The sequence below is a fragment of the Saccostrea echinata genome, unplaced genomic scaffold (assembly GCF_033153115.1).
Source record: "Saccostrea echinata isolate AGI-Se365-2 ecotype Australia unplaced genomic scaffold, CSIRO_AGI_Sech_v1 ptg000030l, whole genome shotgun sequence".
Taxonomy (NCBI): Eukaryota; Metazoa; Mollusca; class Bivalvia; order Ostreida; family Ostreidae; genus Saccostrea; species Saccostrea echinata.
The window spans coordinates 15675456-15699584 of NW_026889779.1; the positions used below are offsets into that span (position 1 = coordinate 15675456).

General features: G+C 32.6%; 3 protein-coding genes across 4 annotated transcripts in view; 1 reads left to right on the forward strand and 2 right to left on the reverse strand.

Moving 5' to 3' along the window:
• Positions 1-12430, reverse strand: part of LOC133197390 (transcriptional regulator ATRX-like) — a 43209-nt gene extending 30779 nt beyond the window's left edge. Inside the window, exons 1-6 of the mRNA XM_061333398.1 lie at positions 12387-12430; positions 12060-12154; positions 9992-10090; positions 9642-9763; positions 8522-8705; positions 6458-8377 (exon numbers count right to left, since the gene is read on the reverse strand). Of these exons, the coding sequence (XP_061189382.1) occupies positions 6458-8377; positions 8522-8705; positions 9642-9763; positions 9992-10090; positions 12060-12154; positions 12387-12400 (2434 nt within the window). The 5' untranslated portion in view covers positions 12401-12430. The remainder of the gene's footprint in view (positions 1-6457; positions 8378-8521; positions 8706-9641; positions 9764-9991; positions 10091-12059; positions 12155-12386) is intronic.
• A 3461-nt stretch (positions 12431-15891) lies between these two features.
• LOC133196438 (uncharacterized) lies at positions 15892-18948 on the reverse strand. Of its 2 annotated transcripts, none has more exons than XM_061332333.1 (7): positions 18834-18948; positions 18412-18619; positions 18206-18294; positions 17436-17661; positions 17167-17253; positions 16961-17041; positions 15892-16519 (listed from the first exon to the last, which is right to left on the reverse strand). In XM_061332333.1, the coding sequence occupies exons 2-7, from the start codon at positions 18607-18609 to the stop codon at positions 16007-16009; spliced, it is 1194 nt and encodes a 397-aa protein (XP_061188317.1). In that variant the 5' UTR covers positions 18610-18619; positions 18834-18948; the 3' UTR covers positions 15892-16006. The 2 variants fall into 2 exon arrangements, with proteins under 2 accessions (XP_061188317.1, XP_061188316.1); XM_061332332.1 differs by having other exon boundaries at positions 18709-18948.
• LOC133196868 (heat shock 70 kDa protein 12A-like) lies at positions 18942-22881 on the forward strand. The gene is made up of 5 exons (XM_061332716.1): positions 18942-18951; positions 20414-20733; positions 20931-21149; positions 21240-21402; positions 21502-22881. Exons 1-5 carry the CDS (start codon positions 18942-18944, stop codon positions 22572-22574), a joined length of 1785 nt encoding a protein of 594 aa, XP_061188700.1. The 3' UTR covers positions 22575-22881.
• Positions 22882-24129: the final 1248 nt, after the last annotated feature.

The window sequence follows — 24129 nt, forward strand, 5'->3', positions numbered from 1 at the left end:
AAATTAATTCTGAAACTTTTCTATGGATTTGTGTATTCTATTGATATACTTAAAAAGTATTCAACTAGAATGTATATATACATATTATGATCATATAATTGAAAAATATGTTAAAACAAACTGAATTTTCTCCAAAATTTCTAATTTTTGAATTCACACACCTTATATATCCAAATGTAAGTAAACAACAATAATTTCAGTTAATTTACTAAAACTACACTGCTTTTGAAAAAATTTCCTGGGTAAAAATCACAGGAAATAAACTAGAAAAACTAAATATATATATATAAACACAAAAACTTTTCTCAACAAAACATTTTCGTTCATTGTTTTCATAGCATTTATTCCTTAATACAATATAAAAACAATCATGTACATGTAAAAAGGAAGTCCAAGGTTGTGAGTTTCTTTGTTATGGAAATGCATGAATTCAAACTTATTAAATTTCTCTATATTAGATTGATACATTTATTAAAAAATAAATCATCATGCATTCATGGCATTGTACGAATTTCTATAGATTGTACAGAATATGATCATCTCAATTAAGAGAGAAGTTATATGGAATATAGAAATGATAGCATACATTTATTTTCAATGTCATATGGAGAACTCTCTTGTGTACAGGGTTTCTTGTTTGCATGCATGCATATATCCACAATTTCAGGTAATCATCAGTGATGATCAACAGTTTTCAGTGATTAACTTGTGTATACACAAGGTACACAAGGACTGGTTACACCATACCTTAGGTGTATAAACGACCCCTTTCTATCTTTGTATCATGCATTTTTAATAGCTCATTATTTCTGCAAAAATAAATCAAATTTTTTATTTTTTTCATTGTTTTCCTCTTTTAAATTGTATTAGTTAAGTTATAATCCAAATACATAAAAATTGTTTATTGTCAAAAAATTATTTATCTCTTTGTTGATGAATTAAAATTATTTTTTCATTTATTTATTTATTTATTCTTTTATAAAAATCATTCTTAACATTGTTTATTCTTTTAATTTAAGATCCAAAAATGTAAATTAACTAAAATTATATATTTTTTTAAAAATGCCATGGTATTGATATATACATGTATGTATATATTTTAAACAGTTAAAATTATAAATATGTAGAACCTGGTTAATTAATATCTAATAAAAATATTAATGATAGATATTTTAATAATGAACCTTGTACAACACAGGTGATTATTACAGGTAATAAGCCTAAAACAGACTATACACAGGTGACCACCCAGGTGTGAAAATCCCAATTTTGGCTAGATGGGAATAAGAAAATCAAAATTTTGGCTAAGTGGGAATAAACCGTATAAACAAATGTAAAACTGCATGGTTGGTGATAAAATACCTGGGTTTTATATAATCAACAAACTTAATAAGTTTTTCTTGTACCATTTACATAGGATATGTGTCACTATATTTAGCTGGAAATTGTTAAATAAAATAATATGTTTTACAAAAATACCTGAAGCTGACACATTTTTTTCCAAACTTGAGTCTTGTTTCTACTACCCTGGTACTTTCAACTTTTCTACAGATCTACAGTCTGCTAAAGATGGGCAATAATTTTGAAAATTGTTTATAAAAAATAAAATAAATGTATAACCCATTCTTTCCTGCATCAGTGAATCATATATGGTGCCTGCCATTGGTAAAATTAACAATATCAACTAAAGTTGGCCAAGGGTTATCACGATATTAAACTTAATTGATGAGAAACTAGCTGATTTCCTAAAAAAAATTCTGTAAACCCATTTTGAGGTAATTAAAAACATTTTTAAAAAAATACCAAACTTTATGGTTTGTGGGGAACTTGACAGATCTCCCTTAATAATGATAATGTTTCAGTCTGAATTATTTCTTTTGGGGTTTTTAAATAACAATTCTCAGAGTTCAAAAAAATTGTATGCAAAATTTTTTAAAATAATTTTTTATTAAAAATCCATGTGATTTTGTAAAAAAAAAAAAAAAAAAAAAAAAAAAGTGAATGTGGATTCACTTCTTTGTGGCATAAAAAAGTCCACTAACTCCTTAAAATGGCTCTGCATGTCCCTATATATACCAATTAACTGACAAAGTCCCAAGATTCCATTTTAAACCTCAATATAAAGAGACATATTGCTTTCATTTCCCATAAAAAAGTTTCCTTTGAGGGTTCAGGTATTGGAAAGTAGGCTTGATGAAATTACAATATTCCTGAATTTTGAAGAAAATGGACGAATTTGAGCATCTTCAGTTAATAATTAAAATATGAGCCCACCCCATGATCCAAAATAAAATTTCATGGATAAAAATCTTCTGAAACAGCTCTTTCAATATATAAATAAACAATTTATATCAGAGGTTGGGGACTATGCAAAATATTGAAAAACAGCTTCATTTTTTGACCGTTTTTAAAGAGTTTTTTCAGGATTTGAGGAAAATGAGGCAACTCATGACTTCATAATTATTAATACATGGACTAGAGAGAAAATTATGTCATTTTTAATTGGTATGCAGTCACTGAGGTTCCAAGTGAAATTTTAACATATTTTCAATGAAGACTGAGCAGATTTGATTCTTCAGAAATTCACAAGGCCAAAAAAGGTCCTATTAGTAAGTGAACTTTGTTCTCTAATAAATATAGATCTACAAAACTAACCATGCAGTTACTACCAGGTAATATTAATAGATTGAGACAAGTAGCCAAGCTATTTACTATCCTATAGGAGATAATTTATTAATACAATATGTGTGAATTATAATTATTAAACTTGCATGAGAATGAATTACGATTTTTTTTTTTTAAGTCATATATGGCGTATTTTTCATAAGTTCAGACTAAGTAAAATTAAAAAGATCTTTCTATTTGTTTTAATTACTTTATATAAGGATAGGACTTTCCTGTAAATTACACAATTTAAATCAATCACGTTTCATAGATATTAGAAATTTAAGGGTAAAACAATAATCGATTTATTTACTGACTCCGCATTTAAATATCAGACACAGTTTAAAGTCATTTTAACTATAGAAACGTGGGGTTATTCAAGTTCAGAATCAGTGAAAATTTTAATTTGAACGTAAATAACAAATATCATGTTCAACTACATTCTATCTCGTACGTATTTTTATTTTTTACCTCAGATATGCCATATATAGCTTTAAGTTAATGTATTTATAAAGAATGCAAACATTACAGGTGCCAAAATATTAGTTTTAAGATATATGCATTATGAATCAAACAAGAATTGACTTATTATAAATTTTAAGTTATAATAAATAACACAATCAAATGTAGCAAAACTGGCATGTACTTGAGAAATATCAAAATATATAAAGTATTAAATCAAAGATTACACAGGTCATCTCTACAGGTCAATTGTTACCTTTATAAGTATGACAAAGTCTCACCTTTATAAATATTGGGGTAGTAATTAGTGCAAGATTTAAACATGTTTGGTTTTCGTAGGATGTTTTAAAGGTTGTACTGTATGTAATATATAGGAATGGGCTTGCTCCAAATCTTTATCTGTTCAATGATTGGTCACCATAGGGCTTACAGTTACTTTAGCTAGAATGAGACCTGCACCAAAAAAAAAATCTCTGGTCACTCAACCAAAAAATATACCAGTAGGTCAGATCCAGCATCTGAAGCAAGTGTGGTAGTGTATACATCCTGAGATGCATCATCCATGCAAGTTAAGTCACCATAAGGCTTCTAGGGTTGGGCAGTAATACCTATATTCTCGTGTATAGCTGTATGTTGACAAAAATTATCCTATTGCAATGAAAGAAAAAGTGAGCAAGCTCACATACCCCACCCTCCCCCAAAACTCGACAATGCAACACATAATGAATGGACTCAATGCATTTTAAATACACAGTATAATTCAAAAAGGGGCATTACTTGCAAAAAATCATCACACCAAAACTTCTTGCATATAAGGACATTCAAATCTTTGTATGTTACAAATTTAATTGGGCTGAAGTTTCTAGATAAATAATGGAATCAAAATTTCTTGGTAATATACAAATCTATAAATACCTACAAAGTTTCAGGAAATTCAGTACAGGAGTTATGCAAACAAACTGTTATTTAAATTCCTCAGTGATTTCGATTTGTTAATGAGTGTAAGTCCGTGTCCAACACATGACAATTTACACATTCATATAATTGATGGAAACAAAATTATGATGTAGTCATATGAATTTGTTTATATACTGTACTTATGAAATTATTTAGGCAAAGCACCAATTTGAGGGGTGGGGGTGGGGGGTGAGAACTATCCAAGATAGGGTGTGTGTGTGTGTGTGTGTTAAATCAATAATATTTTGATCTCAAAATCAATAGGGGTCTTTTAAGATCATAAAATATTTCACATAAAATTTCATTACAAAAGCTGATTCCAAGGGATTTCCTTATTACCTAGCTGGAAAGTTTCTTCAATAATAGGCAAAACTCTTAAGGCAAAAATAATGGAATCGGAATTTCCTGGTAATATGCATATCTACACACTGTGTACTAAATATCTGCAAAGTTTAATCAAATTCTGTGCAGCGGTTTAAGAGAAGTTGCACTAACAAACTGTTCATCTCTATATTCAAGATATGGCCAAAAATCGAAGTTGAAAAGTGCCGAAATTCCCAGAAAAATAATGGAATCGGAATTTCCTGGTAATATGCATATCTACACACTGTGTACTAAATATCTGCAAAGGTTAACCAAATTCTGTGCAGCGGTATAAGAGGAGTTGCACTAACAAACTGTTCATTTCTATATTCAAGATATGGTCAAAAATCTAAGTTGAAAAGTGCCGAAATTCCCAGAAAAATAAAGGAATCGAAATTTCCTGGTTAATATGCACATCTACACACTGTGTACTAAATATCTACAAAGTTTGACGAAATTCTGTGCAGCAGTTTATGAGGAGTTGTGCTGACAAAATAAAACAGGACTGACGGACTGACTGACTGACTGACGGACGGGTCAAAAACATTATACCTCATGCAACTTGTTGCGTGGGGTATAAAATTTTTTTTTTTATGACCCTTCATGTACGAGTTATATTTTTTATGTATAAAGTTTTGTAAGTTATAGTCATCATGCTGCAAAAAATTTAGGATGATTTATTGTTGCATTTTCTTTGTTCAGGTAAATAACAACTGACATTGAAATTAAATTTGTATATACTTTTTCATTATAGCAGATAATTAACACAGATGAATTGACAATTTGTCTGAAATTGTGAGTGAATAATTCTAAGCAATCAGATTGGCTGAAATTTTTTGATGACCATAATACATACAAGGGTCATTACCTTGTATACCGTGAATGGCATATAATTCACATATACTGGTAAACCTCAGCAAGACTAAAATACATGTATCTAACTTACAAATGCATACATGTATGAACCATATTTATAGATTTATTAACTTTGAATGAGGTGTCATTGGTGTACCCTTGGGGTCCTTTGAATCCTAAAAAAAAATGTTTTTTGTATTGAAATAAACAATAAACAGATAATGATGTAATTAAAAAATGCACATAAACCATATTTACATTTATTAAAGCTGAATTGGATGTCAGTGATATGGCTCATTATTGGGATACTTAAGGGTATTCTTCAGATACCTAGGGTTTCCTTGGTATCCTTTTTTGTGTATTAAAATATGCAATAAACAGTTACTATGTTATTTACAAAAGCATAAAACCATTTTTAGATTTATAAAGGTCCAACTGGGTGTCCTTGGGGTATTTTGGGATATTCTTCGGGTTACCCTGGGATGTCCTTGTGGTAACTTAAGGCTATCCTTTGGTTCTTAAGCGAGTATCCTTTTGATTTGTGTATTGAAGTATATACAGTAAACAGTTACTGTGTCATTTACAAGTGCAAATATAAACCATATTTACATGTACATTTATTAATGTTGAATTGGGTGTCCTAGGGTACACTGGGATTTCTTGTGGTACCTTAAGAGTATTATTTGGTTTTATGTGAGTGCCCTTTGGTTTTGTGTATTGAAATACACAAATCATAGTTAAAACATGATTATTTCTTTACACCATATAAAATATTAAAGTTCTTCAAAACTAAACATGCATAATTGAGCTTAATTGTTTAATTAATTAATATTACCTATAAATTTTTAACTTGGGTAACTCCTCTATATTTAAGACAATTAATTTAAAAGTGTTAATTTGTCTTTCAAAAACATTTTTTTTCTAATTTACAAGTGCATATAAACCATATTTAGAATAATTAAGGTTGTATATGGTGTCCCTGGGGTACCTTGTGGTATCCCTGGGGTTCCTTGTGGTTCCTTGTGATTCCTTGTGGTTCCTTGTGGTACCTTGTGGTAAAAAGACATACCCATAAAAAGGTTATTTTCATGAAGACCATATTTTTTTGGTAAAAAAGAAAGTCATCAAATAGAAATGAAATCTTATATGGTAATACCTGACTTCTTTAACCTTCTAGAAGAACGTCGGGATTTGGAGACGACAAAATCTTCATCTTTACTTGAATCGCTGTCACTTTCCTCCTCAGTCTCATTGCTGTCACTATCTTCCTCATCTGTGTCATTCCCACTCTTAACTCTTTCTTTCTTATCTACATCATCATCATCCTTAGATTTTTCTTCCTTATCTATATGATCATCATCCTTAGATTTTCCTTTACTATCACTTTTTTTGTCTTTGTCCGATTTTGATGCATTTAAATTCTTTTTAGAACTCAAATCTTCTTTCTTACTTTTCTTATCCTCACTACTTTTGGATTTATCATTATTTTCCTTCTTTTTAGGTGACATTTTTCCTCTAGACTGGCTGGAGTCAGAATCACTCTCCGAATTTTGTGACTTACTCCGTGTTTTTCTGATTGGCTTGCACTCTTTTTCCTCTGAGTCTGTTTCATCTTTTTTCTTGCTTCTGGTTTTCCTGGATGAATTTGAACTATCTTCTTCATCATCATCCTTTGTGGTAGAGGATACTTTTTCTTTGTCATCTTTTTCTTGACCAGAGTTGTCATTCTTGCCTTTTTTGTCACTAGATTTAGATGTATTCCCTAATTTTATAACTAATTTTTTTGTCTTTTTCTTTCCTTTCTTTTCACTAGATTCTCCATCTTCATTTTCTGAGTTTACACTCTCACCATCTTTGTCATCTTTTCTTTTTCTTCCTTCCTTTACACTGGATTCATCATTTTCAATTTCATTATCAGAGTCATTCTCCTCATCTCCTATCTCCTCGGCAGCATCTTTCAATAGTTCTTTTTCAGCTCTATCATTTTCACTTACCATTGTAACATCATCATTATCCTGCAAAGTAGAACAAGCGTCTGCATTCTCAGATTTTTGAGTAACTGCTTTCTTGGGAGAAGGACTGAGCACAATGACATCGAAATCATCATCTGAGGGTTTAGGCTTAGGCGTACTGGTGACTAAGGGAGAATTTTCTCCCCCTGGTTTATCAAATTTGTGAGGAGTATCTACATTCATAGCACCACCATTTCTGTCCAGAGGACTTCCTGCTAACAAGGCAGATGCAAGTGTAGGTCGAGGTGCTTTCTGACTTAGAGTCATTGCTTTTACTCCTGCAGCAGAAGTCTTCATTGCCATTTCTTGCAAGAATAAGTTCACACCACTTTTCACACAATTTCCAGCTGTAAGCCTAGCCTCTATTTGCTTTTGATTCAGTGTTCTGAGAGAAATTTCAAATGGTAACTTGTCTACATTGGACTCTTCAATAACATTCTCCTGTATATTTCTTAGGAGTTGTTGAAGATTGTCTGTCATTGAAAGCAAATTGGATATGATACTATGAACATTTCCAGGCAAAAGTCCAGTGAATGGCAGAGACACACCATCAGTGGGAAGGCTGGATGGCTTGGGTTGCACAGGACGAGCATAAGACTTATACTGAGTCTGTACAATATTAGCATTGGGATACACCATCTCAAACTTTGTTGACCTACCAGTCATAGGATCTACTACAATTTTCTCTGTATTGATTGTAGTGCCAGCATGTGGTTGTGTAAGGATGGCTTTCTGGAATTCACTAGGAGATGAGGATCGGTTGGGTGCATTCCCAGAAGTTAAAACCTTCATCAACTGCTTGTTATCTGTGGGTTTGCTAGCTTTGTTTTCTGAATTGGATTCTGTAGCCTCCTTCTTAGAATCATTGGATTTCCTAGTGTCATTTGATTTGATGGTGGAATCGCTGGACTTTTTGGCATCATTAGATTTTGGGGTGGTGGCCTGTTTCATTTTCTCCTTTGCTTTTTTATCCTCTGCCTCCATGTAGTTCAAGACTTTCTGACATTCCGCCAGCAAAGGTTTCAGTTTAGTGTTATCACACACATAACATTTCCAGTCTTTACCTTTGAACATAATCATTACATTTAAATAACTAATTTTCTTCTTTGGTTTACAGCATTAAATAGTTTGAAATACTAAAATTATTTCAAATACTAATACTAAATTACGTGCAAAATTTCCTTTAAAGTGAAACACTCTAATACTACCTTCTTCCGTAACATTGCTGATTTCAGATCTTCCCAAATTCCTAATGATGCAAGCCTTGCAAAATGCATTGTGACAGAAATCACAGCCAAACAGATTCCCTCCTTCACTGCACCATCTACACTGTTCATCCAATCCATCCTTGTCCCGAGATATTGGACCACTTGTATGGTACTTGTAGCAACTCTGGACATTGATAAATTTATATATCATCACAGTAAGTATTATATAAATAGTGCACGTTTTTGAGGGTAACAGTTGAAATTGACACCCCAAGGAAAACCATTGTCAACCGACACGTCAGCGGAGGTTGACAATGGTTTTCCTTGGGGAGTCAATTTCAACTGTTACCCTCAAAAACGTGCACTATTTATTTTATTATACTGAATGTCTTATTGATTTCGGATGTCATAAAAAAAATTCGGAGATCATCGTTAAGTTCACGCTTAGAAAGCTTTCAAACTCCCCGCTTCTATTTTTCTCAATAAGAAAGCTTCGGAAAAGATTTACCAACCTCTTTATTGTTTGTTTGCTACTCAAAAAGTCCTTTATCATCTAAAGTTTGCACTCGCAAGGATGTTTCGTCTGTCGTTTGTTGTTTTCAAGTAAGCTACATCGGACGCAAGCTTTTATTGACATCGTCTATTCGGCTTCTTTCAAACGCACAACTGACGTTTTGAGAATTCTACGGTGAACCGTACGCGCATGATTTGAACGCATGTGACATTTTCGTAATGTTACCCGTTGTCAAGTGTGTTGCTAATGCTGAGGGTAACATTATGGATTGTTAAATGCGTCTAAACCAATCAGATTTTAGTATTTAACATGAAAGTATACTAAATTTCTTTGTGTACCTAAACTGAATTGCTCTATATATTAATATACCAACTACAAAATAATGTTGAAACACTTTTATCTCAAAGTCGACAAAGTTTCATCATTTGATAACTTTTGTTATTATGAAATGTAAGAACAATGTCAGTTATACCTTACATTAACTTGATCTGAACAATTAGAATTAACATTTTATTTTAATTTTTTAGTATGATTACACTTGAATATTTCACTTGGCCATTAAGCAACATTGGCAGTATAAAGACAAGTACATTGTAATTTCTGTACCTTACAAACTAGGACCTTAAGCTGAGGGTGCTTCCTGACACTACCAGATTTATTGGTGTTGACCTGCTCTCCACAGGCTGTACACGATACTCTACCTAAGTTGGCACTTGCGGAATTGAAATCTGTGGAATGAATTTCATATTGCAAGATTTTGCATATATTTCTCAGAATTACATATACTATACACAAATCATGATAATCCTATCAAGATTAGAAATGATGGATTTAATAGCTGCTGACAAATTTTAATCTTTATAGATGTACCTTGATGAAAGTAAAAAAAAAAAACTATCCTGCAGAGAAAATTATCTTTTCTGAATCACAAATATAGACAATTTGATGGTGATAACCTGTACTTGGCTCTTTCTTTTCTTTCTTCTTTGAACGAAATTCAGGTCCAGAAAATGTTCCTCTTTTCCCAACAGGTTCAGGTTTGACAACAACAGTTCCTAAAAAATGTATGTTTTTCCAGCTTTCTTTTATTTCAAAGTAATCTTATTCTTTCCCTATCTTCTATACAACCACTATAAAACACAAAGTATATCAAATCAAATTCTTTGTGAGAATAAACAATGACCTCTGACTATATGTAATGCTTTAACCATAATATTACGTTAAATAGTTATAAGCATAAAAAGACATTTAAGGTATTTAAGGAAATAGGCAACGTAGTTTGAACTTTATTGACTTTTTCCCTGGAGTTGATGAGTTCCAATATTTAAAGGAACTTTGTGCTACATTTTAATGTCTATACACTTCTTCTAAAACAAGTTTGGATAAACAAGCATTTACAATATACGTTTAGTAATTTTTGTATATTTTTCTTTGAATTTATATACAAAAATTTTCATCAATCTTTTCAAAACCCCTGGTAATGCATGCTGATTTTTTGTCTACAAAAATCTGATGGCACTATAATCTTAAATTAAGAATATCCTGAAAAATTATCAGTAGGAAAGGTACATTGCATATGTCCTTAACTTAATATATTTACATTTATTTTTGTTTCACCTAATGATATGTATTAGACAGTTTAATAAGTTATATATACACTTTTCACACAAAACCCAACCACTAGGGTCTGTCTGGCAAATGAATATAAGATTACTTAGTTTTTACATATAAATTGTTTGCTTACTAGTCACATTGTATCATTTGTTAATAAATAAACTTAGTAATTACTATCAGCTTTTCAAAAAAAAAAATCAAATTTGGGTAATCAAAATTTTTCACTGTGTATACTCTTTTCTTGAATGGTAGTAACTGCTGCAATGACTCTTCCATAATTATAACTTACCCAAAGGATAATACCAGGATTTTGAAATAGAAAGCAAAAATGCAGACAAGGCAGGGAGTTAAAAAAAATGTAAATACAAGCACTGAATTATCATTTTGAAAGATGTAGTCTCATACCTGCAAGGGTGTGTTCAAATAAATTTTCATAATGCACTAACATGCCTTACTCCGATTTGTTTGGACACATTGTTGCCATTATGACACTACATCATTCAAAAAATAATAATTCAATGCTTACATAACTGGTCAATACCAGGGTTGGAAATTCACTGTAAATAGCAGACACAGGGCTGGCTATGTTTAAAAGTTACCAGCCCTGCTCACAATCTGCCAATCCTGATAAAAATGTTCATTATTATGAATGTACTATTAATAAAGCCTAATATTTACCAAGTTCACAACGAAATCCAGTCTGTAGATTTTTTTGTGAATGAGGTAAACAACTAAAAAATAGAAATTCTCGGTTTAAAAATAGGAACTGGCTATATCACTCGGAACACCTCGGCCGATTCATACCTCATCTAACCTCGGCTGTATCATGTAAACCATCATTGAACTGGAGATATTTATAGGCAATATGGCTGCACCCTATAATTACACGTGCACAATGTGCTGAACCTGATCCATTAACACAATGTGACTATCTAAAGATACTAAGTGCATGTTTCTTGGTAAATGTTATTCTAAGTGTTACCTAACTGCTTTTGAAATTTTTTATCGTATGTCTGATGCTTGTTTATTTTCATTTTAAAAGAGTTATGTTTTCCGTAAGCGGTAAACAGGCTTACAGCCTTATCACAAATGTTAGGCGGAGACAAATATCAAGTTTCCTTATACAGCCGAGGTTTGATAATGGTGACGGAATCAGCCAATGTTGGCCAAATGTGGCTATATTTTATTTATTAATAAGTAAACAACTTAAAAATAAAAATTCTCAGTTTAAAACTAGGAACTGGCTATTAAAATTAGCCCGACCACCGGGCTGTCATCTGAAGTTTCGTCCCCGCCCACCTGAGAAACAGACCATCTCGGGCACTCGGGCGGGCTATAATTTCCAACCCTGTCAATACAATGAAATGATAGTGAGATAAACATTCAAAGCACAAGATCATGACGTCTGACCTTCTGGCAAGTAATCCAGCTCGCCATCAGAATCCGCTGTACCATTAGTTTCTGCCTTTTCCTCAGAATCTGCTCTTTTTGTATTTGTTGGTTTCCTGAAATGAAAAAAAGAACATTCCCATCTGGCATCTCACAGTCAGAAAATATTGCATTAACTGATATCCGAAAGTTGGATTTTGTCTTCTCAATTTAAACATTTAAGAATGCTCTTAATTTGAATTATCAGGATTTTTATTTTATTTTTTTTTTTGATTGTAGACTTAATATATTCAAAACTTTTTTTTTCTTCAGAATTTGATAAATATTAACAACAAAAATGTATGTTACCTTCTCGAAGACATCTGCAAGAGACAATTTTATGATGTAAGATTCAAACAGTGTAATTTATACTGTGTGACAGCTTTAATGTTTTTCAGTCTGACTAAAGCCAGACCTCTATTTACGCTATCTCACAGAATAGAGGTATGGCTTTAGTCAGATTGATTGTTTTTAAAACTAATGTCTTAAAACTTCTATTTGTTATTTTTTGTTGTTCTATTATTGATTTTGAATATCAAAATAAAAAAACTAACATTATCATCATTTATATACGTATTATATGTTCATTAAACGTTTAAATCGTGACAATGTTTAATATTTATCCTATTACATCTTGTAAATAATGCACAAGGGACGTCACTCTTCATGCCGGTTTTGACAACACCTGCACCACGTAAAAACTTTGAACAATGTGAAATAGAGTTGAATGAAAAACTCAAATAAAAAAGAACTACATAAATGAGCACATCTTTTCGGACATGTATGATTTATTTCAGATTAGCTAAACGGGGGATCACTTGTACAGATTCACAAAATGGCGCTAAATACGGGATTCCGCATGTTATCAGCAAAAACGGCTGCTTCCCGGTGGTTCTAAAGAAATATTGATCAAGTCTGGAATGGAATATTAAGAAAGATAGATTTCACTTACAGCTGATGTTTATATCCAAAGATCCGCCAACTCACTGTTTTACTCAATCCATTTTTCCACTATGGCGGACGGCTGAAATGACGTATCGGGTCACGTGACTGACCCTACCTTGACCCTAATTTGCATAATTTATGCATGACGTCATGAACTCTATTTGCATATAATTTACATAATTATGTAATAAAAAATTGATGCCACACGAAATATTATCTCTTTTTTGCGCGACTTTATTTTCCCGAAATTTTGAATTTTCCGCCAAAGAAACTCGTATTTGTCGATCCCGACGGTAATGGGATTACAGAATTTGAAAGATTGTCATTGAACAAAAACGCAAATTTATCTTCATTTTCAAAATGAATGGAACTTTTGAAATTTTAATTAGAAGTTGAATGAACAAATGTTGATTATAATTAAACTAAAAGCAAAATGTTGTCAATTATTATTTATGCATTGTAATTTCAGTTTGATGGATAAAAAAAAAAGTTTCATTAGACATGCTGTGATTACGCTTTTAGAAAATTTTGTTCCTCCTTGGGAAAAAAAAGTTTTAAAAAATTTCGTGGGTTTTTTCCCTATGAAAAAGGGGGGCTTTAACAGTAATTTTCTGGTGAGACCAAAATGAAATTAAATCGAATATGCGCACCAAGTTGCTATGTTCTAAATTTTTATAGTTTGCTCCCATCCTGTAAATTCATATATTCAAAATGAAGACAGGCATATGACTATGATTGTGACCCCTGTCGGAATTTTGATGTCATTGAATAAGATAACGATAAGTTCCCAATTACTGGATAAAATATGGAAGAGGTTCTAGCATGTACAATGTATATTTATTTAATCTATGCTTTCATGCTTTAGTGTTGATGAATTATACATAACAGACCTGTATTTCACGTCTTCAATATTTGATATTTTAGGGGACATCATCTTAAAGATTTTTTCCTTAATCTAGTCAAATTGGGGGGGGGGGGGGGGGTTCCTTGCGGAAAAGAGATGGTCAAACAAGGCGTGCAAAATGTCTACAGCTTTAAATTCATAAAAGCATTTTTGAATTTAATATTTATAGTAAAGTTTTTATCATTTAAAGAAAAGAAACAAAACAAAAAATTTTATGGCAAAAATCATTCTATGAATAACCCCCCCCCCCCCCCCCGATATTCTTGGGGTTCAAACCCAAGCAATCAAAATCCTGAGGTCATTAATTTTTCAATCGAGACTAAGCTGTATACCACTACGCTATATACCGCTCATAACAAATATCGACATTTAAGGATAAATAACACAAACAAACCTTGTTCAGAAATCGGCAATATTTCTCATAGATTTATATTCAAGTAAGTAACCTGAATAATGTTTACCAAGTAAAGTGGGAGAATTTTGTTAGATTTTTTCGCAATGTTAAAAATATATGCAAAATTTTGTATAGAATTATATAGCAAACAAAACAAAGTCGCATACTATAGTATTTAAGCACCAAAGAATACTTACGATTTCTTTATATTTTAGGGATTTATAATTTATGTCATTTCTATTCAAAATCAGTCAAAAAATATGGATCAATCCAGGCATCAAATTTTTCTTTGTGTTATGTATCCTTAATTCATGTTTGTAATATGACCCTCGACTAAATGGACTATTTCTTGGAAATTATAAGTTTGTGATAACCGAGGAATGTATATTTTTGCGCATACTTTGAAGATAATCTTTCAAAAAAAAAATGGAGTAAAAACCCACTAACATGGAAAAATTGTGTTTTAGTATGAAGAATTGATCATTTTTGCTCTCTTTGGTGTATGTAATGTATGAAAATGTAATGTATGAGAGAGGGGGGGGGGGGGGGGGGGTATGAGTAATTCCTTTACCATTAATTAAAAACACTGAACAAGATGAGCTTGTATAATTTTAATGATTGATATACTTTGGTAAAAAATACTGCTAAATTTTTAGAAATACATATTAATAACATAAAATAAAATTCAAGTGTAAACAATTGTAAGTTTTGAAACTTATTTATACTAGTTTATAAGTTAAAAAAATTAAACCATTCGTAATTCAATGTTGATTGAATCACAATGCATACCAAAAACGTGTGTGAGGATATAAAAATAACTTCACCAATTGTTGAAGGGTAGACAACATAAAAACTGCCATTAGGAAGGTTACTATTAGGGCTGAGACGATATATCGAGATATCGATTCAATGTTAGGATGATACGCATATCGATACGTATGAAGAAATATCGAAATATCGCAAAATAATTTCTTACAAATCTTTGTTTACTTAACATTTTGGGTGAAATATACAAAATAAATATGCTATATATAAATATAAATACGAAATACATAATAATTAATACCACTTAAGTAAAATGACATTGTTTTGCAACAGATTTATAACTTCTTTGAATTAATTTTTCTTATTTTGTGAAGAGATGTTTCGTTCATTTCAATACAAAAACACATTTTATAACCAATTCAACATATCGTGATACATATCGTATCGTGGCTCAAATATCGTAATACGTAATTGATATAGAAAAAAGTTGTATCGTCCCAGCCCTAGTTACTATAAAGCTGATGAGTGAATAAATACAATTCAAAATTTCTACATTAACATATTCAAATTGTCATGCAGTGAACTATCTTAATGGGATTGACAAGAATTATTTTTTTAAGAAATAAGTACAATGTAAGTATTTATCTACTAGTATTTCTCTTAAGTTTGAGATACAGAAACATTTTTAATGATAAGAAAGACATACATATATAATTATATATAAATCAGCTTGTGCCCCATATATTGATTTAATTTATATCATTATATATTTCAATATAATTTATATATAATATATTTTTATATAATTTATATTATAATTGACATAGTTTCTAACTAGAGATACAAAAGATATACATTTATCAGCATGACAATACACTGAATTTTTAATCTAATCATACAAGAGTCAATAGTACATGTATATCATTTTACATCAATTTTGGTTACATGAGGGCCTCCAGACGAATTATCCCCCGGCTTCGTTTTTGTTTGAGTTTTTACTGTGCCATTCTTTATACTGTCCTTGTTGTTGTCTGAGTTATCAACATTTGCATAAATTGGATCTTCTGCATGCACTGTTTTATCGTTGTCTACAACAGACTTGACCTCGCTATTTTCCTTTTCTTTTTTCCCATCTCTTTTCTTGAATTGAGCAACTCCTTTGTAAAGTAGGGGTCCATCTTCATGCAACAATAGGCTAGGCCAAACAACATATTCAATGAGGTCACCAGATCTTGTGTATGCCCTGTACATCTCCATGGAATCGGTGCTAGTAACCATATACACAGGCGGATCCTGAAGTGCCATCATCCAGCAGAGGCGTGTACAAAGTTTAAAAAAGTCATTGGCATGTTTACAGTTCTCCAGTTGGTTCACAGCAATTCCTAATTCTTCTTCAGCCGTTGTCTGATCTTTAATGACTTTATATGGAAGGATCTAAAGATAATATGTAGAAATATAGGATTGTTAATTTGTTCTTTTTATCCCTGAACAACAAATCTGTTCAATATCAAAATGTACTAAAATTAATTTGTCCATTTAAAGGACAGAGGATACAAACTTTTATAAAATATCATAAAAATAACAACCAAAATCATGTTTATATAAATAACAAATGAAAAAGTTTGTATAGATTAATATGGGTGGTTGGAGAAAAGTAGAATTTTGAACATCATAAAAAGTTTACAATTTCTTAATATTTTATGAATTAAATATTTGCATTGTTTACAACCAAAAAAGGTAATATATATATATATATATATATATATATATATATATATATATATATATATATATATATATATATATATATATATATATATATATATATATATTCAGGCATCCATTTTTTGGTATCATAATATGGTCTTACATTACCTTTAAAGCTTGACTTAGAGTGATTTCGCAATGTCTCCTGATAAAATCTCGGCATTTTCTGTCCAATTCGATTGCCATTTCCTTAACAAAAAATGAATAGATGATCTCCAATAATTTTAATAATGCAGGCTTGTTGGAGAATTAACCTGCTTTTTATCATATTACTTGAATTTCCTGGACTATCTCTTGTTTATTTATACACTTACTCCAACATTTTCGTTGTGAAAGGAGACCGCATCCTTGACGTGTTTTAACTGCTCCGCTGCCTTTTTCTTGCATTCTTCATACGTTACCTTTGGTTAAAGGGAGAACGAAGAACATTTAATAAAACACACTACATAAGATAGTATTTACATAATCTCAATGGATTTAACCATGAAAAAAATCGTATTAATTTGTAATTCGAATTCTCAGACAATTAATTGCAGAGTTGAAAGACCAATTTCCTACAGTATATGGAAGAAGATAGCGACACCTTAGCAAAATTATATAGAAACTTGATGACAACGATGTCCATTTCTTCTTCCGACGTTTCCTTTGGGAATTTTATCGTTTGCTTCAATTCCTCTGCCGCATCCGTCCATTCGTTGTCGTACAATTCAGAGAACTTCTCTGCCAACTTACTAGGTCGATTCTGGTCGCTAAGATCTGCTATGGCAGGATTGTTTGATTTTAAACGGGCACCTGCTACTTCCGATATCCTGAAAAAGGCGGATGTTAGATGGAGGTAAGAAGACACGTTTTGGTTTTTGAAATGGACATTAAAATTTTCATATCTGAAATTGTAGACTTCTTGTGGTCCGCACAATTTAAAAAGTTTGTTTACAAACACGACATTTGCTCTCAAATATACACAGATTCCTTTCACTATCTCAATTTATAATTTCTAAGGTCAGACGACACGTTTCTCAATACTATAATGTTTCCCAAAAATTGTTATTGATGGAAGTATTGCTATATATACTTTAACAAGTTTCCTGGCCAAAATATTTTTTAGGTACATTATATCAAGCATTTGTGCAAGATTCCAGAGGATGGTATTTCCTACATATTATCCTATTATCAATCCTTCGGCGTATATATACATTTTTAGACATTTTGAAAACAATGGTAGTAAATCGCAGGATTACTAACTAGGTATATTATTATATATTATTATTATTGTTATTATTATTTTTATTAAGAGATACAAAGCAATGTGTCGTCAGACCTTAACATTCAGAAACTGCTGCATAAATACTTTACTTATTCAAAATATCTTGGCGTTGTTTTTCAAAACTTGAGAGCTGCTGTTTCATTGTTATCAGTCCGTGGGTTGACTGTGAACTTCCATCCTACAGAGTTAAGTATAATATCAGGTATATTCACTATAGTTTTAACACGACTGGGTTTTTTTTTCTCCGATAAATAAAATTCACTTTTCCTTATTGTGAATTATGACAATTGTATACCTTTTGGTGATGTTGGATAAATTCCTGCAAAGCTTTGACATCGTCCACGGATAATGATTTCTTGCCGTCTTTGTACTCACTCAAGACGTTGTTGAGTTGTTGGTAAGGGTCTCTGGGCGGACGGGGTCCATCAGAAGTGCCTTTAGGTTGACTCGGAGAACTCCCATTTTGACTGACACCACTCCCCATTTTATCCATCCGATAGTCCCTGTATATATATACATATATAAACTTCCAGCAGAGACGGATACAAACACAATAGAAATATATACTAGTACCTGGTGATGTATCACCTACCATTATATGCATGGACATCTGTAGTTCATGACATCTAACATCGATTCTTAAAAATCTGCTTTCGGTTTGGCAGTAAGAATGCTATATTTACATTTTTTAAATATTACCAAGGTGGAACGCCTGACCTGGAATTTATAGTGCCATGTTGTTCGTTCAATAAAAAGGAAACCGTGGCATTACTATCGAGGTGCTGTTAGTTGAGTGTTTCCTTGCATCACCATTCTCATTGCAATATGTCACAAGGTTTGTTTAACAACATAGTCATTTAAGCTCATATCTGCTTATTTGATGGCGTATCACAATAAATCATTTAATCGTGTCTAGTACTTTCGTTTTAAAAAATTAACATCCCTGTTTAACACTATTAAGTTGAGTAGTAACCGAGGAAGTATTGTTTAATTGGACCAAGTTTCCGAATGAACAATTTAACCAAAGCGTCTAATATTAATTAATACTTCATGATTAGTTTTCTGACCATTTAAGGTAAACATGAAAATTAAAGAAGATGGGCAAAAAAAGGCGAGCGAAGTGCCTATAGTGCGACAAACATGAAGATGAAAAATTAAATCTCATAATAACAAAATTTTCTTTGATATTTCATCTAAACTCAAGGCATACTTTATGTAAAATATCCTAAATTTGCAAAAATCTCGCAAAGATCATGGCCGCAGGAACCGTCTGAAAATGTATGGCTGTGCCCCCCCCCCCCCCAAACTGAATATGCTTCCTACGGGCCTGAAGGTTGAAATTATTTGCCTATGAAATAGCATACTAAAGAGGGCAAAAAGGATAATTTTCTCATACTTTAACACATTTTTTCGATACGAGTGGGTCTTTGCTCCATATTTTTGAAAGTTTACCCCCAAAGTTTGCGTAAAAATATACATTTTTCCGTTAACAAAAACATTGAGCAATGACCCACTATACCTTGAAAATACACTTTCATGACACAGCATTTGCATTTTTCCGAGAAATAGAAGTTCATTTAGTCAAGGGCCATATCACAAACATGATTTAAATGCCACTATTCATCAGGAGCTGTTTTAACGTAGTGGGTAGCGTGTTAGTCTCAAAGGAAAATGATACTCAGGATTTTTATTGCTAGGGTTCGAACCCCAAGAATACCACGGTGACATTATTTTTTCAATAACAAAATAATTTTTGCCGAGAAAAATTTCCTCAAAAAAGTTTTGTTTATCATGATTTCTTATATATATCTGAAGCTATAGGCATTCTGCGCACCTTGTTTACCCATCTCATTTCTCGAATCAACTAGATAGACCTTACAGACTACATGTATACATGTTCCCTCTTGCATATTTAGAAAAGTATTTAGAATTTGGGAAAAAATAATCAAAATCGTAGATGTTACAGTGTAATTCGTGTTATTTCATTCATCATTTTCATGTTGTCAGCACAGATCTGATTATTAAAAACTAGTGCCGTACTTAATGAGTGACACTTTAAAAAAAATGTAGGTTGGATAGAAAATACAATATATTATTGTACTTTTGCTCCCCTTTTAAATACAGAGGCTACCTCGTGGTTTTACCACCTTCGTAAGTCACTAAACAATCTAATAGAAATTTTCATCTTCAAAGAAGTTAATATGTACAAATTAATAAGCTGACAAACGAGTAAGAGAGAATTTAAATTAATACATTTCGACCACATTAATTAATTGTTTATTGTTTTCTGTCAACAGGTCGAGTGTCAAAGACCGATTCCCTCTTGGTCATGGCCATTGACTTCGGAACAACCTATTCTGGATACGCCTTTCAATTTAGACATGACTACGAATCAGACAGGATTGGAAGTATTTTTGCAAACACGTCTTGGGTTGCAGAGGGTGGAAATGGCCTAATGTCTTGGAAAACACCAACCACCTTGCTTCTGAATCCAGACGACAGTTTCAACTCTTTTGGTTACGAGGCTGAGGAGGTGTACCAGGAGCTGATAGAAAACGAAGAACATCATGACTTCCATTACTTCCGCCGATTCAAAATGATGCTTCACAACAAAATGGTACAAAAATGGTGCAGAGCATGAAACGTCATTTTATCATATTTCATATCCAAAGTTTAATTGTGCAAATATCAAAGCATAAAAAATGAAAACTCGCATTTTTATATTACCAAGTTGATAACTGCATACGTTTCATCGTTTTTGATGCATGTATAATGAGTTCAAGTTTAATGTCATCTCTTTATCTATATTTAAAGATAATGAACCGTGATGTCATTATAGAAGATTCAGGTGGTCGTGGATTTCCAGCTCGTACAGTGTTCAGACATTCCATTGACTACCTGAAAAAGCATTTCTTCAAAACTATTGAAGAACGTGCACTAAACTTAGAACACAAAGACATCCAGTGGGTCCTCACAGTTCCTGCAATATGGAATGAACCCGCCAAACAATTCATGAGAGAAGCTGCAGTGGAGGCAAGTGACTGACAATTAAATTTTATTTGCCATTTCAAATTAATTTTTACAAGAAAGAAAGAGATAACGTTTTGTGATTTTGTGATTCAGGCGGGAATACCCTCAGATAATCTGCAGTTGGCCCTTGAACCTGAAGCAGCCTCTTTGTTCTGTAAATATGTTCCAGCGGAGAAGCAGTCTGATGAAGACGGACAGAATATGAAAATAGTTCCATTTAGCATCGGGACTCGGTACATGATTCTTGATCTTGGTGGTATGTAAAAAAACAATCTGTTAATAAGAGAAAACATACACGCCAATGAATTTGATAAGGTATTAAATTCGAATTCATATGTACATTATACATTTTCAGGTGGAACCGGTGACGTCACAGTTCATGAAGTTGTAGATGAGAATTCCCTACGGGAAATCAACGTAGCCAGTGGGGGTGCATGGGGAGGGACGAATGTGGATAAGGCATACTACAACATGCTTAAATCTATCTTTGGTGAGGATGTTCTTATGAAGTTTAAAACAGAAAGACGAACGGATATGTTAGAGTTTCAGAGGGATTTTGAAATGAAAAAGAGACATATTCGAGATAAATTGGGACAAAACACTCGACCCGTTATCATCTCTGTCCCAGCACTGCTTTCTGAATATGTAAGAGAACTAAAAGGCATGAGCTTGCAAGATATCGTGGCAAACTCGGAGTTTGCTGACAAAATAAAAATAAAACCAGGGAACAAACTTGCAATCGCTAGAGAATTAATGGAAACGCTTTTTGATGATCCTAGGGAACAAATCGTAACACATGTTCGAAACATTCTGGAAAATCAAGAAAATGAAAACAGAATATCTGCCATTCTGATGGTTGGTGGATTCTCCACATCCAATATAATAGTGGATGCAGTGAAACAGGCGTTTCCCGAGCTTCGCGTTGTAGTTCCACCGGAGCCTGGTTTAGCCGTTGTGAAGGGAGCTGTGTTATGTGGACATGCCCCGTTGACTATCTCTTCGCGCGTTTGCAAATATACGTATGGAGTTGCTGTGTACGACAATTTCGATGAAAATAAACACCCATTGGAAAAAAGAGTGGAGCATGAAAACGAGGTTCTATGTAAGGATGTCTTCAGTATGTTCATTCAGGCTGGTCAAAGTGTTGATGTCAATAAAAGTGTTGACGAATCATACGACGTACCAAAGCCACACGCTCCAGTGTCTCTACAAATATATGCGACCCCCGATAAAAATCCCCTGTTTACGACAGACGAACACTGCGAGATGCTTGGTAGAATCATTATCAAACCTCCAGCGAGTGGATGGCAAAAAGGCGCGAAAATAAAGATATCTATGAAGTTTGGAGGAACAGAGTTCGAGGTTCACGCCACAGACCCCCAGAATCCAGAGACAGTGTACTCAACTAAATGTGATTTTCTGCTGTAATCATATAACTTTCATTGTTCTATCTCCTCCCTATATTTGTGTACATTAGCTGAATAATTACAGGGTGATCTGTCCATTATATATTCTTCATACCCCTGTACAAATCTGCAAGTGATGAGTTATGCAAGCAGGAAGTAAACTTTCTAAACTTACTGAACATGCATTATACTGACAGAGCTATTGATGTATATTCCTTCGATACTGATTCAAACAAAATATGGAAAACCATTTATTTCAGGCCCATAGGAACCCGGGGGTAAGGGAGGGGGAACCGTGTTCCCTCCACCCCAATAATTTTGCCGGCAACTACATGTATATACCGGTAATAGAAAACATGCTTTTCTACGGTTGTGCCCCTCAATAATTATGTCTGATGACCTTTTAGCACACCTGAGACGAAGGCTCAAGTGAGATTTTCTGATCATTTTTGTCCGTTATCTGTCGTTGTAAACTCTTCTCCGGAACCACTGAGCCAATTTCAACCAAACTTGGCACAGAGTATCCTTTAGTAAAGGGGATTCAAATTTATTCAAATGAAGGGCCACGTCCTCTTTCAGGGGGAGATAATTAAGAAAAAAGTAAAGCAAAAGGGGGGCATTTAAAAATCATCTTCTCAAGAAACACTGAGTCAGTAATGAAAATTATGTGAAAGCTTTCAGACATATTGTAGATTCAAATTTGTTCAAATCATGACCCCCAGGGATAGGGTGGGGCTACAACGGGTGTGCAAGTTTTACATTGGAATATACAGGGAAAAGAATCTGCTGATAAACAAGAAGGGTAATAGTTACTCAGGTGAATGTTGTGGCCTCTTGTTTAAACTAATATATGGTTGGTTGCCCTCATCTGGCCTACCGTGCCAGTGCTCTACATAACCACTGAACTATTAAGACCCGATATACTGGTATTGACTGCATGATACTCATATATACTCATATGCAGATACTCATACCTGTTAATTAATTCGGTGACATTTCATACAGACTGGTTTTGTATACAAAAACAATATATATATATATATATATATATATATATATATATATATATATATATATATATATATATATATATATATATATATATATATATATAAAAAAATATTAAAAATTTATTTTAGAAATTTCTACACAAAGGATGATTATTTAGAATTTAACCGTTCTAATTCGGACATACATGTAATTATGAAACCGTTGCGTATTTGGTGATCAGTTCATGTAGTGTTAATTTCTGTGAAAACACCATGTCGTTACCCCGACTGACCTGTAATTCTTTAATGATAATAATTGAATCATTGAGCACTGTGAATTGGTGTGTATGTCGTTTTCAGTTTTCATTCCTATTTACGTGTAATTATTAAACAAACCTTGTAAATTAAGGGCTGTAGAGTTCACATGTAGTTTTGATTATCATATCATAGTGAAAATGCAGAAAGAACTTTTGTGACATCTGCTCTGGAAAATTATCAAAAATTTCTTAGGCTTTTTCATGTTTTTTTTTTCTTCAATGTTTTCTTGTGTACTGAAATTTAAATAAAAAAAAAATATGTACCCGTAGT

Coding starts and splice junctions, on each gene's coding strand:
- LOC133196438 (XM_061332333.1), bottom strand. CDS start 18,609: ATGGATAAAATGGGGAGTGGTGTCAGTCAAAATGGGAGTTCTCCGAGT. Junction 18,295..18,411: donor TTATCCAACATCACCAAAAG/GTATACAATTGT, acceptor TTAACTCTGTAG/GATGGAAGTTCACAGTCAAC. Junction 17,042..17,166: donor TTCACAACGAAAATGTTGGA/GTAAGTGTATAA, acceptor TTTTTTGTTAAG/GAAATGGCAATCGAATTGGA.
- LOC133196868 (XM_061332716.1), top strand. Junction 21,150..21,239: donor TGAGAGAAGCTGCAGTGGAG/GCAAGTGACTGA, acceptor TTTGTGATTCAG/GCGGGAATACCCTCAGATAA. Junction 21,403..21,501: donor CATGATTCTTGATCTTGGTG/GTATGTAAAAAA, acceptor ATACATTTTCAG/GTGGAACCGGTGACGTCACA.